The 17,472-nt window shown below is 36.7% G+C and overlaps 2 protein-coding genes across 3 annotated transcripts in view; one reads left to right on the top strand and one right to left on the bottom strand.

Moving 5' to 3' along the window:
• Positions 1-17,472, top strand: part of LOC144411735 (uncharacterized) — a 44,504-nt gene that overhangs the window by 19,830 nt on the left and 7,202 nt on the right. The window lies entirely within an intron of this gene.
• Positions 5,278-7,550, bottom strand: LOC120332023 (uncharacterized). The gene is made up of 6 exons (XM_078113744.1): positions 7,297-7,550; positions 7,084-7,203; positions 6,792-6,999; positions 6,471-6,718; positions 5,838-6,385; positions 5,278-5,494 (listed from the first exon to the last, which is right to left on the bottom strand). Exons 1-6 carry the CDS (start codon positions 7,495-7,497, stop codon positions 5,278-5,280), a joined length of 1,542 nt encoding a protein of 513 aa, XP_077969870.1. The 5' UTR covers positions 7,498-7,550.

The following is a 17,472-nucleotide window of genomic DNA, read 5'->3' as shown; positions in this document are numbered from 1 at the left end:
CGAGCTCGTAGAATACTCCTAAAATGAGCACAAAAGGTAGTCAAGGGTTGAAGTGCAAGGATAAATTTTCAGGCGTAAAAGAGTCATTTTATTTACGTCTAAATATCAGAAACACTAATAAAACTGATAAATAGCACATAAACCGAGCCAATAAGTCTTCGTTCAATTATGGCAGACTATGGCATGTTACCAGAATATTTGACTACTAAAATAGTCATCCAGCAAACCATCCAAGGGTCCAGTGGTCAACTCGCACTTACCAGTAATCAACCATCTTTCACATAATCCAGAAGTATAACCCTTTTTTGCATTTGGAATAAAATAAGGGATGCCTCCATGAAAAATAACGCAATGCTTTGGTATGGGTATGCAAACGCGACGGTTGTATTTCTAGTAACCTTGAAAATATCATAAATACACTGCCCATAGGCAAATAAGCTCGTAGGTGAATGGGATTGGATGGTATGTTTTAGGTTGGGATACAAATGCTGATATTGCACATCAAAGTAACACTAATAGATCCTCATTACTTATAGATTTTAATCGGTAAGTATGTTGATAGGTATTTGTCTGTCTGTTAGATGCACGCGATATCTCACGAAAGCGAGATTGAATCCGCTACAGATTTTGCATGTGCATTCATCTTATCTCGGACCAGAAGCCTATTGATTTTGGATGAATTATGTCGTATAATTAGCGAGTTATTAATTAGTGATGGGACACAAGGTGTCACTATGGAGTGAGAGCGCTGTTTTGGGGGATCCCCTAACTTTCGATCGATAAGTCTTCGGTCTCTTGGCCGATATTCTCGTCTGCAATTTATTGATGGTTGTATAACTTTTCAAATGTTTTGCATGATGTGACAGAAATTTAATCGTCCATTGAATGAATTTTCCATTTTGTAGTTGATGGCCGTATTTTGATATTTTTTGGTATTATATTAGTATCATTGCTTTTGCATTTATAGAAGTAGCATGGTTTTAGTCGTAGAAATAAAAAAAAGTTTATATTATTTGACAATCTATGTTACTTTTGAGCACATAATTGTAACCTGGTTTTGATCGTAGGAATAAAATAATTTTTTTTTTCTTTGACAATCTGCGTGACTGTGTTCCACAGGCTTGTCGCAAGTCTTTTGCAAAGAAAAATATAAGATGCTTGAACATCATGGTCATGGTCGCTAGGCCTTTCTTTCATGATGAAAATACTGTCAAGTTGGGTCTAAATAGTTTCAGCACACCATTCCGAGTGATAAGGCTAACGACAAAACAGGCGTTTTACCATACGCGTGTGGTCTTGCCTACACAAGATGAGCTATAGCATTTGTATTAATTAACAATATATATCGGTTATAAAAACAATCTGTCTTGGTGTATAAACTTGACTGTGCGCGAAAGCCGCATCGTAACTGAGCAGCGGTTACATCAACTCGGGGGTGCACGACCTGCGTGGTAATGACCTGTGTTTCAGCCGCAAAATAAGCACAATGCAACATTATTTGTAATGCCATAATTTCATTAGTTATTGGCGGTGGCGATGGTTGCTTAGGCGACATTTGCGTTCGTCTGACTAATCGCTGAATGTACAGTTCTGCGGGAAAAAAAAATAAATTAAACTTTTATGTCCACCACGGCGCAAAAATTAGTAATACTCGTTTTACGGGGGAAATCAGCGGTAGGATATCGCATTTGAATGCTGCCAAAGAAATAATCATTCTAGGAAAAAATAGGTCGCGCTGTTAACATTTTTTTCGGACCCTCCGTGCCTAGGCCTCGCTAGCGAATGTGGATGAAAATAGTCGAACATATTTCATTCGTTGGAATTATTCAATTCGACCACTCCAAGTAATTTTCATTCAGCACATTTGTTTAAATTTTATCGCTTCCTAAATGTACGCAAGTCAATGAGATGCCAATAAAAACCAATTTTTTAATTGAATATATGTCGTAAAAAAACTTCGATCGGCAGTAGTTTTTCTTTCTAAACCGTATTGCGACCGTCAATAGACACAAAGGTTGCACACCCCTGCATTAATTGTTTTCCCATAAGCCACCGAGCATGCTCTCGCATATAGTCATCGTCACTGGATTTGAAGCTTCAATCCCTCGTTATGCGTTTGAAATCTTTTGCCTAACGTTTGGCACGATGGGACAACAAGCAAGACTATCAGTAGCTTTCAACCTTTTTGTCGGAGCGGAACCCCAATGAAAATTCCAGAGGCTCGAGGGACCGGTTTACAATAGTTTAATTAGCTGAATTGTATAAACTATGAATAAATACGAAAGTAAATATCTAACACCGGCAAAACAAAATGATTCTCAAAGTAGAGCAGGTTAAATAATAGTGGCGAACCTAAATAGGCATTTTATTATTTTTAAACAATATATGTATATTAAATATACTCTCGGATTTGAATAGAAACACTGGACTTTACTACCGGAACCCGATCGAAAACCACTTTTCGTTATGTATCGCCTGTTGAATCATGCAATTCCCCTTTTTAACATATCACGGCGTTTTTTAAGAAAATTCAAACTTGCAGTTGATTCGAATAAATTCGATTCGAAATTGTAAAACTCACATATCGAGATAAATTTCATACTTTTTCATTTATTTTATATTTAAATGCTTTTTCACTTTGTTTCGGAGAATGACTCATTATAACCAAATTTCGCTTATCACGAGTGACTCGTGTGCTCATGCTGACTTGTATAAAATGTTTCAGAGTATTGCACTTTCGGTATAACTTCATTATTGCGTTTTGATCTAACAGGCATTCGATTTCAAGCGCTAGTTATATTATGTTGTTGAAATTTTTTCTCTATACGCTGGTAATTTTTTTGTAATTGCAATGAACTCTCATGAAAGTTTTCGGAGTGCGATGTACTCCGCATGGGCTTATCACTACTAGACTTTTATCTTACTTGGACTCGGGAGATTGGCAGGCGGATTTTAGTCAGGTTCATTAGGGAAAAAAGCCTTATAAAAGTATATACCTCCTATTCCCGTGATCTTTATTTTCTAAACTGAGCCCGTTTCTATTACGGCAGGGGGTTTCCAACCGGCCGCAATTGAAGAAAGTTTTAACAATTTGTTTTTGATGCTTTAGTATGTGGGGAATAAAACCCCTTATTAAATCGAAAGAAGGTAATTCAGAAAAATAGGTTGGAAAACACTGTATTATGGTGATCACTGATTAGTATTGTATTAGATCACAATGTAGTATAATATATAATCACACATACGAGGTGCGGCTAAAAAGAAACGGGACTGACGTCACAGATTGCGCAACACGATTAACCATCGGTAATCAACACTTTTTCAGTGTGGCGTAATATGGGTTCTTTGTTTAACAGCTGTTTTGACACAATATCGCAATTATTTTTGGTTTTCAGGATCCATAAGTGAATGTGATAAATTTCTTGTTAAAAAAAAATGCTGTGCGAGGTCTGATTGAGTTTTTTGGCGATAGGGGGTTCAATTAAAGGATGACGACTGAGCAAAGAATTGCCTATTAAACCTTATCTAAGGTTTTGTTTTCTCTTCTGATTTCATAATCAGTTTTTATTTATTTTTATCAATCCTTTTATTGTTATTCTGATGGCTGACGGCTAACTAGCCATGAGGGCTAACTCGCCATGGACCACTCGCCATGCGACGGCGGTTAACGGGTTAGCCTGCAACTGTGCGGAGGCTCTTCTTGTAATGGGAGATGGAAAGGTGGCTGTTTATACTAACAACTTCAATAGTAAGGATAAATATATTAAATTAAATGTGTTTGGTTACAATACCTACTGTGCAAATGGTAACAAAGTGACAAGAAAACGTGCTTATATGTCGGAAGGCATACCGGTACCGTACGGTACTCGACGCGCAAAAGATGTCTGTATGTATGTATGTTTATTCGTCTCGTAAAAGCAATATAAAAGAGTAAGTACTTATAAATACTGAAGACGGGATGTATGCACAAGACCATATTGGCCTAAAATACAGATGTGCGGCATACACCCCTTTGATTTATATAAATTATAATAGGGTAAATCAAATATGTACAATATGGTCTTTTATACAGGCAGTTGTGCAAGAAGAGTGGGTGGATGCGGTAACAGGGATATGGGTGGAGTGTACAAAACTGTTTGTACAAAGGAGTTTGTTAGACAAAACAACATCTATAAATAGAGACACAACACAACATGAAACACAATGCATATGAATATAGTAATGAAAATTTAAAAAAAAAAAATTAAGAATTTGGATGAATGTACAATACCATTGAGTGATGATACCACATACTATAAAACGCGGGTATGGTCAAGTTTAAAGGGTGTGTACATATATGGTATGCACCACTCAAGGGCGACAGTGTTATAAGTGGTCTATGGCTGTTCTGGCCAAAATGTGACCCTACAGGTTTTGGCGAAATATGATAATAAAGGTATGTATCAAATGACTCACTATTATAAGGTTTTTTTTGAAATTCTGGATTCAGCCAAAAACAATGAAGTTTCAAAAAAAAAAATTAATAAAAAGCATTTCCACAAAATCTATTATGGTTGCATTTCAGCCAGAAGATTATAAAGGTACAGTGGGATAGGGAATGATAAGTTATAAAGAGAAGCCATTTTACCATGTCATGGATTTTCCAATGTAAATTAAAATAATAAAATTATATGGTATCCTGGGATGAGCAGAAGAAAAAGTGTGATTCGGTGATAGGTAGCAACAATGGAAATAAATTGAACAGCATGCTACTCAAACAAAAACCATTGTCCCTACTCCCTACTATTTGAGCATTCTATCTATAACCTAAATTGCTGTGCTTTTGTTGTTGTTGTTGTCTCAACTTATCATTTTCATCTAAGCATGCTAAATATATCATCATATTAATTGATTGTATAAGCTCTGAATCAACAACAACGCTAAATATATCAAAAGTTCTATTTTGCTACCGGCAGTCTCATTTTATTCTAACAGCCGTTGATTGCAAGCAGAGAGGGAGAGAGAGAGCTAACTCGCCATGTCTTTATTCTTTATAATTGACGATCGACATCGCGAGTTCGAGAGAGAGAGGGGGCTAACTCGCCATGTCTATTTTCTATATAATTGTCGATTGCCCTGATGCCGGCTGATATTAGTGTTAAGCCAACTCACCACGACAAGGTTTCAGCCTTCGAGTCAGAATTTCTTTTTACCAGAAGAAACCCAAGCACAGATAGGCATCATAGCTGTACATGGAAAAGAAACTGAGGAAGGGGAAAAATACTTACACTAGGTTACTTACTCTTTACAAAAGGCCGGGCCGTAGATTTTTGAACATCTTCGAAGAAGAGCCTCCGCAGATAATCCTCCGTCCTTGAAAACACTCCAAACTTCCTTCAGCTTGTCATTTGCCTCGCTGTATTTTGCGTCAGCCCTTCTTGGTATATTTTCCTCCATTACTTCTGCTACATCTGATTCCACCGCAATGCTGACCTCGTGAATCTTGGATATAAGGCTATAAAAAGGCATATTTGTCCGTGCTATGCTATTGAAGTACCGATGCCACCCTTCCAAATGGTTGTTAGTCCTAACGTCGACGTCGAATACTGACCAGTCATTTGGTTTCCAAACTGAGTTCTTCAGCCATGGCCTGTCGAAATATTCGGCAAATCTATTCAACTTATTTTGCCTCGCAGAGATAGGAACAGCGACGGGATGAACATATCTGGAATATAACACAGGGCCATGACTTGCTTCATTAAATCCCTCGTCCCGATGTCCCTGAAAAATGGAAATTACATATTCAACAACGTTAATGATATAAACACATAAATGCATATGAGCACTAAATTACTCACTTGTTATACAAACTTGCTAATTTGTTCTGTCGCATGTTCTTCATGATGGCCTGAGTGAAATGGAATGCACATCCCTGTCTTCTCACATCCGGCCATACCAGAGACAGTGCTTGCCATGTTGCTGCTTCAAAGTCCATGACAAATTTCTTCACACGAGTACCTGAAAAATTTAAATGCAGTATAGTTTTGATAGCCTTGAAAACATTTTCATAATCACACTTACGTCGCCTTGACATTAAAACAAAAACGAGGGGCAGTTGTTTGGTACATTCACCACTTCGAACGAATGCGTGAATTGAAAAGAGTTGATAATACGGGTCTCTAACAACATCAAAAGTACCGTCCATGTACCAAACTTCTGAATTGGCCAAAATTTTCAATTGCTTTTGGGTTGCGAACAAAAGGTGACGCGCTCCCTCTATTCTGATATCTTTTAATAAGAAATCAGTAGGTAAATAATCTATTTTCAACTCATCGTTAATATCTGATGGATCTGTGGGTCTGTTTCCCTGTCTTTTCCTATTGCAGAACCTCTTCAATGTTCCTTCCTGAAAGGGAAAGGTAGAAAAAATGAAAATTAAGTACACTGAAAATCACTACTAAAATTGGACAACTAATTACAACGATACTTACATTAGTGAATCTTATAGAAGGCGGGTTGGTCATGTCTCTCCTTGCCGCTTTCGTAATGATTCCACATGCCGTGTACGGATTTTCCAACCCGCGCTTCAAAACTGCCCTGTTGAGAAGGACGCGGGGCCGTTCGTTTGGTCTAGGTTCGTGGGTATGATCCAAACCATTTTTACTAAAATCATCTCCTGTTTGGTATACCTTGGCCGGGCATATATTTCCTTTCCTCCGCACCGAACACCGCCAGGTAACTGTAGATAGAAAAGATTAATTAGAAACATTGCAATTGTTTGTTGTAGTAATATGAGTTTCACTATAACTCACCACTTCCGTTGATATTAGTGCGAAGAACCGTATAGGAGTAACCGTGCCTCTCATACAGCTTGGGGTGTTTTCTTTGACTCAGGTCCCCTTCCACTTCCACTACGGTCGTCTCGGCATTTTCGCTGGATATGTCCCTGGGAACAGAAGCCTCTATGGATGACTCCACCACCCCTGAACATCCGACGGGAAATGTAAAAATTTCCTCAGTCTGTAAAAAAGAGCAACAAGTTAGACATATAGGCTAGGTGCGAAACACTAGGGATCTAAATGAGTAATGAGAGAGGATATTTACCATAGGTATTGGGCTAATCTCAGAGCATTCAGAGTCGGAGTAATCAACGAGTCGTGGAATGTTCGTCGGCGGGGCCAGATGTATCGTGGAATCATTCCGCTGTTGTTGTTGATCTTCGGCCTGCAAAGAAACAAGATCATCACAAGATCAATCAACTTTTTGACTTTTATACTTATATAGAAAATAGATATATACTATATCTTCTATACTTACCTTTGTGTAGCTGTCTAGGCATTTCCAGTCAAAAGTGACGTCTCGACTTTTCAGTAATCTGTATTGCGGCCTGGACATTCCTACTGTAGTTCCATTGAAACATTTTCGGTGAAACCACCGAACACAAATGTCGCAGATCAAGCCTTCTTGTTTGTTGGTGACTGTAGACATGCATTCGTTGCAGACATTAGTTGCATTCATCGTTGCTTTGAGTTTGAAAATCGTAGACAATCGAAGTCGTAATAGAAATTCGTAGAATCTCAGTGATAATACTATCTGGGCTGGCGTAAAATCGTAGATATGTCGAAGATAACTAGTTCGTAGATAAGTAGATGAAACAGGGTCGCTGTTATCTTTTACCCTTTATCTCCGAACTCACACCTATATTATCTGCGTTTTATCTCATTAATACGAACGTAAGATAAGGGATATTAGAAAAAGATTTGTACTACGATTGAAAAACAAGAGAGCTATATGGACACGTAGAGTCACTTAATTTTGATGACGTCATAGCGAAAAAAAGCCTTTTAAAGAAAAATTCTATCTTCCACTGAAAATGTCAAAGCAATTGGTCCAATATTCGAAGAGAAAAGCGAGAATATAAAGAATAATTATAAAGAATAAAGACATGGCGAGTTAGCCCTCTCTCTCTCTCGAACTCGCGATGTCGATGGTCAATTATAAAGAATAAAGACATGGCGAGTTAGCCCTCACTCTCTCTCGAACTCGCGATGTCGATCGTCAATTATAAAGAATAAAGACATGGCGAGTTAGCCCTCTCTCTCTCTCGAACTCGCGATGTCGATGGTCAATTATAAAGAATAAAGACATGGCGAGTTAGCCCTCTCTCTCTCTCGAACTCGCGATGTCGATGGTCAATTATAAAGAATAAAGACATGGCGAGTTAGCCCTCTCTCTCTCTCGAACTCGCGATGTCGATCGTCAATTATAAAGAATAAAGACATGGCGAGTTAGCCCTCTCACTCTCTCGAAATGGCGATGTCGATGGTCAATTATAAAGAATAAAGACATGGCGAGTTAGCCCTCTCACTCTCTCGAACTCGCGATGTCGATCGTCAATTATAAAGAATAAAGACATGGCGAGTTAGCCCTCTCTCTCGAACTCGCGATGTCGATCGTCAATTATAAAGAATAAAGACATGGCGAGTTAGCCCTCTCTCTCTCTCTCGAACTCGCGATGTCGATCGTCAATTATAAAGAAAATGGACATGGCGAGTTAGCTCTCTCTCTCTCTCTCTCTGCTCGCAATCAACGGCTGTTAGAATATCAGTAATCAGTAATTTATTTTTTCACCATTCTAAAGCACACAATGTGAATACACAATACAAGAAATAGGAAATATGGTACTTTAGGGTGAAGGGAGGCGCGAGACACCAAACCTGGTGATCGAGCAGCGACACCCATGACAAGTCTAACAGTAATAGATAAATAACAGTAATATATAAATCAAACAAACAATAAATATTAGAACAGGTTTACGTTAAAGTAAGTCGAGGCGACGTGCATACCCAAAAGACACCCGATCCAAGGTGAAACGGATAACGACTCCGAGCACCGTCTTGTGAGTAACCATGGCAACGTCAGCGAAATCTTATACTGCGGAATACAGACACTGCCTGAGTTGAGGTTGAATTCATGTTTATCCCGCGAGGGGAAGCCGATAACTTGGCATATTTATATGGTATAATTTATATTATTATAAAATGAGACTGCCGGTAGCAAAATAGAACTTTTGATATATTTAGCGTTGTTGTTGATTCAGAGCTCATACAATCAATTAATATGATGATATATTTAGCATACTTAGATGAAAATGATAAGTTGAGACATCCTTTGCGCGTCGAGTACGGTACCGTACGGTACCGGTATGCCTTCCGACATATAAGCACGTTTTCTTGTCACTTTGTTACCATTTGCACAGTAGGTATTGTAACCAAACACATTTAATTTAATATATTTATCCTTACTATTGAAGTTGTTAGTATAAACAGCCACCTTTCCATCTCCCATTACAAGAAGAGCCTCCACACAGTTGCAGGCTGATTGGAGTATTTGGTTGTATTAAGCGAGTTGGGAAATTCACAGTTTTAAGCTAGGATAATTTACTATTAGATTTGTATCTCGTGATATCAACATGATCAAGGCCCATCCACCGGTTTATGGATAAAAGATTGGATTTAGAGTTTGTGTTTGGCAGTCGTCGGGTGCGGTCGCATTTTTGAACGGCGCAGAAAGATTAGATTGACAACAATGAACCAGCACTTAACAAGTAAAGGCCGAAATATGAAATTACATGGCAGCATAAAGGCAACATACGGACATCATAACAGAATCGAAAGATGAATACAACAGGGATTGATTCAGATATTTTATTTTGTGACAAAGAGTATGATATACTGCTATTTCTAGAAATTCCGCTTGAATACTGAGTATTCAACTATATATGTGTAAATAGTTTGCAGTGTAACATTTTTAAACATTCATTTAGTGGCATATTTTTGATTTGTTCTCTCTGTGTGTATACCGGTACTGTTTTAACAATGTTGGCCACGTCAATGTATCAATTAGGCTACAGACCTGCTCACGTGTGATTAGTGTTTTTCCTAATAATTGCTTTTATGAGTGTCCGCACACCGAATTTGCCGCCATGGTTTTGCGTTTGTTTGTATATTAAACCACTTATCACCTTTTCCGCAATGCCCAATCTAGCAATCAGTGTAGTTTTTCATGGCTTGGTTTTTCTTAAAGCTTTCATGGCTTCATGAGTATGACTATCGTCGCAAATTTATTACATTCCACTCCCCACATTATCTTTGCATGAGGTTGTAGGTATTGGTCATTATCAACGTAATTGTTGAAAGAGAGTACAACAGCCCGAAAGTTTATTACTATCGTGTATTTTGTTTTTTAAGTTTGGCCCAAGCCTCATTTAATTGGGCTTGTGTTTTTGTGTGCGTGCTGGTGGGCAGGCACATGAGATACCGTACTTCATGTTTTAAACTTTTTTGTAGGTTTTGCTTGCCCTCCAGAATTCTCCATTTTAAATTTAGGTTTGTTATGGAGTTTTCGAAATAAACTATCTATCTATCTATCTATCTAACCCGTTAACCGCCGTCGCATGGCGAGTGGTCCATGGCGAGTTAGCCCTCATGGCGAGTTAGCCTCCACCCATTCTGATTATAGGCAAAATAAACTTATACTAATATAGCCTACGGTGTTCATTCATAGAATCGAAATAAACTTATAATAGTCGAGCCAAATTTAAATTTTGTTGACTTTCAATGACAGAATGAACTTACAGACTCACTAATCTATTTACTATTACGGTACTATATTCAGATATTAGCAAAGAAACTTTTTGTCAATCCATTATTTTGTTTTTGAGGAGTAGTTATGGGAATCCCCACTTAATGCAGCACAGCTCACGTTCTACAAAACAGATCTGTCCTATTTAGCTATGAAACTGAAGATTTCGAAAAAATGCCATTTCACTTTCACCGGCCGCAATAATTATATTGTATGTTTAGAAGTCTTGTATTGCAATTGACCTGCATTAAAAGGTGAAATATATTATCTGAGGTTGGAACTATGATATAGCATGGGTAGACTATTCCAATCTACTGAATCTATCACTATCTCATACTCAAATACTTCGAATGAATAAGAGTGAAACTAATCCTGATATGTGATAGGAGAGTAAGTACGGCAACCACAGGATGTTTCTGAGCAATTGAACATTCCAGGTTCATGGCCATAGTTGGAAATAATCAAAACAACTCAGAAGTCACATTTCTTCATCATTTTGATGGCAAGAATTGTCATTTGATAATTTTCCAAGAAATTCAGACCTGCAGATGTATAATAATATGCTGACATGAACAAAATCATCTATTATGTTCAATAATAAAATGTAGTTTTCATTTGGAAGATTAACCACAGTCGTTAACAAAATGTATTGTTTTTATGCAGGTGTTAGGATTGTTATACTTAATTACTGATCTGAGTAAGGTTGAGCTGACTGATCATGAATGAAGATTACATTAAACAAACAAATTCAACCCAAGCCGGTTTGCTTATGACATCACTCGATAGCTTGAGAGAACAAAACATTCTCTGCGATTTCGATGTCAAAGTCGGTGACAAATCCTTCCGTGTTCATCGCTGTGTCTTGGCAGCCTCATCAGGATACTTTAAAGCGATGTTTACGAGCATAATGAAGGAATCTCGTGATGGGTTTATTGATATGAAGGATGTCGATCAGAATGGGATTTCCCAATGTATAGAATTCATGTATAAAGGAGTAGGAAATTTGAAAATGGAGTACGTTCAACAAATCCTGCAAGCATCCAACCTGTTACAAATGGTTGGCTTGACAAACTTTTGCTTCCATTACTTGAAAACCAATCTCTCTCAAACCAATTGTCTTTCTGTCATCAACTTGGCTCAAGCGTACGATCGTCATGATATAAAAGAACAAGCAGAACAGGTGCTGATCACTAATTTCAAATCAGTAATTTCCTCTGAGATGTTCCCGTTCATTATTAAGCCAGATCTCCTGCGTTACATAAAAGTTTCAAATGCGAGTTATCAAACATCATGGCAAGCTATGAAAACATGGGCAAGAGCAAAAGATGAAGATGCAGAGAGATGTTTTGCCGACCTTGTTACAGTCATCAATATCCAGACTTATCCTTTCAAATTTCTTCTGGAGACTGTCTTGGAAGAACCACTGGTGAAAAGTAATGACATTGCAAAGAATTCAGTCATCACTGCATTATTCTCTGATGTCAAGAATCTTGAGACAAATCTTGAGATTGACAACTGCTTCATTCTGAAGAATATGGCTGAAACTCATCAAGTTACCAACCCAAATGCTGTGAAAAATGTGATGAATCAATTCCTGGAATCAAATTTCGAACAAATCATTGAGAAAAAAGAGTTTTGTGATATCAGCAAGGATGACATCATAGAGATTTACAAATCCCCAAACACAAAATATTCTTCCGAGACTGTTAAATGGCATGGAGCTCTTAGATGGATAAAGCATGATATTCAAAAAAGGAAAAATATTTTTCATGAACTGTTCAGCCTTCTTGACCTGAAAAAATTTCCCTCAAAATTTCTGGAAGAAACCATCAGCTCGGAAACTCTAGTCAATGACTCTCGTAAATGCTACGATAGACTTTTTGATGAAATATTATCTCGAGCAAGAAAGGGTTCAGAATCTTCTAATCAGTCAGTCCAGCAACCAACATCTACAAGTACTAGAGCAGATACAGAAACTTCCCTGGACAACACTGCATCAAGTAGCCAAAGCTCTAAAAATGTCCAAGAACCACAGATGGGAGCAGTGGGTGGATACAGGAGTGACACTTCAGGTACAATCTCTTGCATTTGTGTTTCTTAACTGAGATTGATAAAGTGAGCATCGAGTCTGACCAGTTTTTGTTCATGTCAACTTGTCATTACTTATCGATTGTAATCGGTAAGTATGTTGATAGGTATTTGTCTGTCTGTCTGTATATCTGTTAGATGCACGCGATATCTCACAAAAGCGAGATTGAATCTGCTCCATTTTGCATGTGCGTTCATCTTATCTCGGACCAGAAGTCTATTGATTTTGGGCGAATTATGTCCCATAATCAACGAGTTATCAATTAATTAGTGGTGGGACACAAGGTGTCAAGAGCGCTGTTTTGGGGGATCCCCTAACTTTCGATCGATAAGTCTTCGGTCTCTGACCGATATTCTCGTTTTATAGTTTGATTAGAAAAATCCCAAGCTTGAACTAACTTTGAGCAGAAGGGAATAACCAACTGAGCTTTCATATTTGTCTACCAGAGTAAAAGTTTTTTTTCTTACAATTGTGCATCTACTCCACGGTCAAGCGCTGTTAGTAGTTATGTGGTGATTTATTTATAATGAAACACCAACCAATTTATGGGTACTTCAATTAGATTTTTGTATGAAGGCTAATTCATGTATTTAACTAGCATATGCAGTGCAGTTCTTAGTGTAATTCCTCGCACAATATATTGAAACTAAAGTATCATTCTGCAGATTCATAAACTCGGTTAAATGAACTGTTTTACTTTCAGGTTACACTGTTGGACCTGGTGGAGGCACAATCAAGCTGTTTTCCTATGAAGTCATTTTCCCCCAAAATGCTGTTGATATTCCAATTAGAACAAAATTTTATGTGTCAGATGACATTGACAATCTTACTTTGCCTTCTGGTTTAATACCTGTCTCACTCCCCCTACATTGTGCGCCTGGAGGTTTAAAATTCAAATTTCCTGTGGTTTTTAAAATGCCAATTTGGTGTAGTATATCTAAAAAATGCAAAAGACCAGTGCAACTTTACATTTATAAAAGGCAAAAGAGGGGACAATGGCAGTATTGTGATGAGGTGTCTTTGACTGATTCTGGCTTTGTTTCCTTCACCGCTGACAGTTTCTGTGAAAAGATTCCTGCACTAAATTCTAAAGATCTGGAACTTGTAAAATTTGACCTTTTATATTTTCTGTGCAAGGATCATTTGGGTAGTTTTGTATCCGTTCATTTTGTTTCTAGTGATAAACTTGCAGAAAAGCTAAAAAGCGAATGGATTAAAACTGGCTATAAAATCATTCATCCTCCATCTACAAAACTTACAGTTAACCCTGGAGACGTACTCCCTGTTAATTTAGAGAGTAAGGAACCCGAAAAGTATAAATTCGAAAGTGCGGAAAAAACTATATTAAAAGTCACAATGGAGTTTTATGAAAGGGAGCTATACAAAGCTTTTTCATTTCTATTAGATCCTGAAAATCCAGGTTCTGATAGCCTCAAATTTGTTTATTCTGTGGGAGATGTACGACACCTCAAAAGAGCTCGTTATCAAGGTTTGTGAATAGTTTATTATTGAGTTATGATATTGCATATTATCAAGTGGTGGGAATCCGGGGATGTCGTTAATAATCAGTCAGACTTTACATGACCACAACAAAATAACCATTTGTACGATACAAAAAGATGTTCTTAGAAATTTGAATCCCAAGATTTGAGAAATCCTAACAGGTGTTGACAGTTTCATACGAGTCAAAAAAATTATTTGTGTGTTTCAATTACTAATCTTTGGGCACAAAGTGGTCCTTTAGATCGTTTTGTTATTATGTTGTTGTTATAGATCATCATGTTATTATTTTTCTTGTTGTTCCTACCGCATGAAAAATAACTTTTCTCTACTACTACCCATAGCTTGGAAATTTTCAGCTGTTGAAGAATTATTTTTCGTTAGAAGGTTTATTTTTATTCATTTCGATAGATTTGTTTTTTTGTGTGCAATAATAAAAATTGTTCCCCTTAAGCATAAGCGATCTCAATATTATACGAAGTTGCAAACACGGTGGTACTGTTTTACTGTAACAGACTGTAGCATAGGGTCATATTTGTATCTATATCATGTCTGCAGTTGTGCAATAAACTTATTTTATCACACGTACAGTTGTTGACTGATTTTATATTTTTATTTAAATTCAGAAAAAAAATCTTCAGAACACAACTATGACGACTCTCCCAATCGAACTCCTGTCTTCAAAAATATCGTTCAAATTCATGGAGGTATTGCTAAAATATATGTTTATTTTGTATATAATTGCAATATATAAATAAGAAAAAGTAAAGAGTTCAATTGACTATTCTCAGGCTAAAATTTTAATATACAAATAAAAACGGGGTTTGTGATATTCAAGTTTTTGCTTTTCTTCCGTTAGATTCATATTGGGCCATTCTCTTAACAATGTACAGTAGGGCCACTTACATTATCCACTTTTACTAGCAAACAATGAATATGACTTAATTTTTTCCTAGATTTTATGGTTGGAGCTGGCACCGTTTCCAGAGCTTCTGATGCAAATAATGCCAGAAATACTGAAGGTGAGAATATTTGATCCATATTTAATTGAACAATTGTTTCCTCACTTTATGTGGGTTCACATCCCATGGGAGATGTTTCTGTGACGAAATTTCTTAATTCAATCCTTGTCATTACATAATAGTCATCTGCTGTCTAATTTAACCTGTCTGACAATTGAAAACAGATAGACAACAGCCAGGGTTTGTTGCATACACAATCGTCAGTCCTATCAAATTATTTCTACCAATATATGATATTGAATTCTTCTATAATAGTCATCCTTAGTATTTCAAGATTATAAAGATTTTGGATAACTACATACGTGATGCTTTTGTTAGCCCAATGTTTCTTGACTAATCGTATTGTTTTATATTTTCAGGAAGTCAAGCTGTTGGCATCAGTATCGAAGGAGGTGCAGAAATCGAACAGAGTTAGGAAATATTAATGCCATAACGTGAATTTGTACCAAATACTCTTAAACAATGTACTTCTAAATTAGACTCAAAGAACAAAAATAAATAAATTTTCAGAAGTTAGTCTTTTAAGGCAATTTGTGCTGGGAAAGCTCCATTATTTTTGTATTGCCGAAAGTCACCTACTCATGATAATGTCTAATCGAGGAAATGAAAATTTATGTTGGATATTTATCGCACATCAGAAAATCTCATCCAGTTCTCCTCAATTTGCCAAAATTTATTTAATGTTCTGCTTCGAATGGTGTAAAAATATAAGGTTATGAAAAATTTGATGACACAAAAATATAATATTTTTTTAAATTTTGCCCAAATGAATAAAATAAATAATAATTATGTAATACTTGTCTTACCTGATATAGGCCGAACTGGTTATAGGCTTAGGCCAGTGCGGTTCCAAATTATTTTTAATCTATTCCTGTTATTGTATATTCCAAATCTCTCTGATCTTTTCACTATGCATAAATTATCATGTTTCCTTCATTTGTTCGATCCCCAAAGTGTCACGCACAGTTTGCAATTTTAAACATATACATGTACTATTATAACACCGAATGTGCAAACACTATTAACAAAACGGTGAATATCATGTAATATTTCAGTCTTCCCTCTTCAAAATTGATACCGATTTGGCATTCATCATGATTATAAGTGACTGTTGTCATTTTTTTTGCCTCTATGAATATAAATTTTATGTCCACAGCATTTCAAGCAGTATTCAAATTATGAATTGGAGACCTGTAAAATTAATATAATTACCGGTAGTCATAATTTTAGGCTCCTTCAGTTTAACTATACAATTTTTTGTTTCTTGGATAAAAAAAAATTCCTATATATTAGAGGCCTAAACGTTATTAAACATTTAGAAAGCCGAAGCCTGGATGAGCAGCCTGCAACTTCACGTTCTGCAAGACCGAAGCATCAGCATAAGCAGGGGAATTCATCATCAGGAGCAAGATCTAAAACTACAGGTTGGGTTTCTTGTACAATATATCTCGTCTCCTACTTTTGTACAAGGCTATAAACAAGTAGCTCCTAAAACTTGAACAAACATAAAACTAGTTTCTCGCTGTTGTCATTTGTTATTATCGAGGAAATCATACAAATATCAAAATTTGCAAGTCTGCATGACCTTAAGATTTGAATGGTGTTTTTGGCAAATTTTTAGCAGCATTACCAGTCATGGATCTTTCACCTGTGCATAACAAGGCTGTAAGATATACTGTAGGATTAATATAATGGTTTCACGCTGATGTCATTAAAAAAATAAAACTTTTACAATTCTACTGGTACGAACGTTGTTGTATACATGAAGGACCTTTCTAGATAAGGGGAATGGCACCCAATTCCAAATTTCAATCTTGTACTTCAAAAAATTGTCAAGCCTTAATTCCAAAATCTTGCAAATGTTCAGGGGCCTTCAAAAGACATGACTTCAATTATTTACAGAAGCACAAATGTTATATTCATGGCTCGACATGGTCCCATAGGCATACTTCAGTTAGTATGACATTATTCTGATGAGCAGTGTTCACTACTGAATCTCTTTTTTGTAAAAAGCTGCAGACTACGAAATCGCCATTTTTCCGTTTTTGAATGGAAAAATGATAAAGTTGACAAATAATTTGCATGCGAGTATAAACTTAATCAAATAGCTGTGTGCGAGTAATTTTATAACCCAATTTTTCATTACATAGCAATATTTGCTAAAATTATAACTTATAAGTTATGTGGTCAGACATGGGAGATAAAGCTTTTGCATTAATGGCAAAAATCTTCTTTATA

Source organism: Styela clava, chromosome 6 (assembly GCF_964204865.1).
Source record: "Styela clava chromosome 6, kaStyClav1.hap1.2, whole genome shotgun sequence".
Lineage (NCBI taxonomy): Eukaryota > Metazoa > Chordata > Ascidiacea > Stolidobranchia > Styelidae > Styela > Styela clava.
The sequence above is the reverse complement of the archived record's forward strand: the minus strand, read 5'-3'. Positions and strand labels throughout refer to the sequence as shown.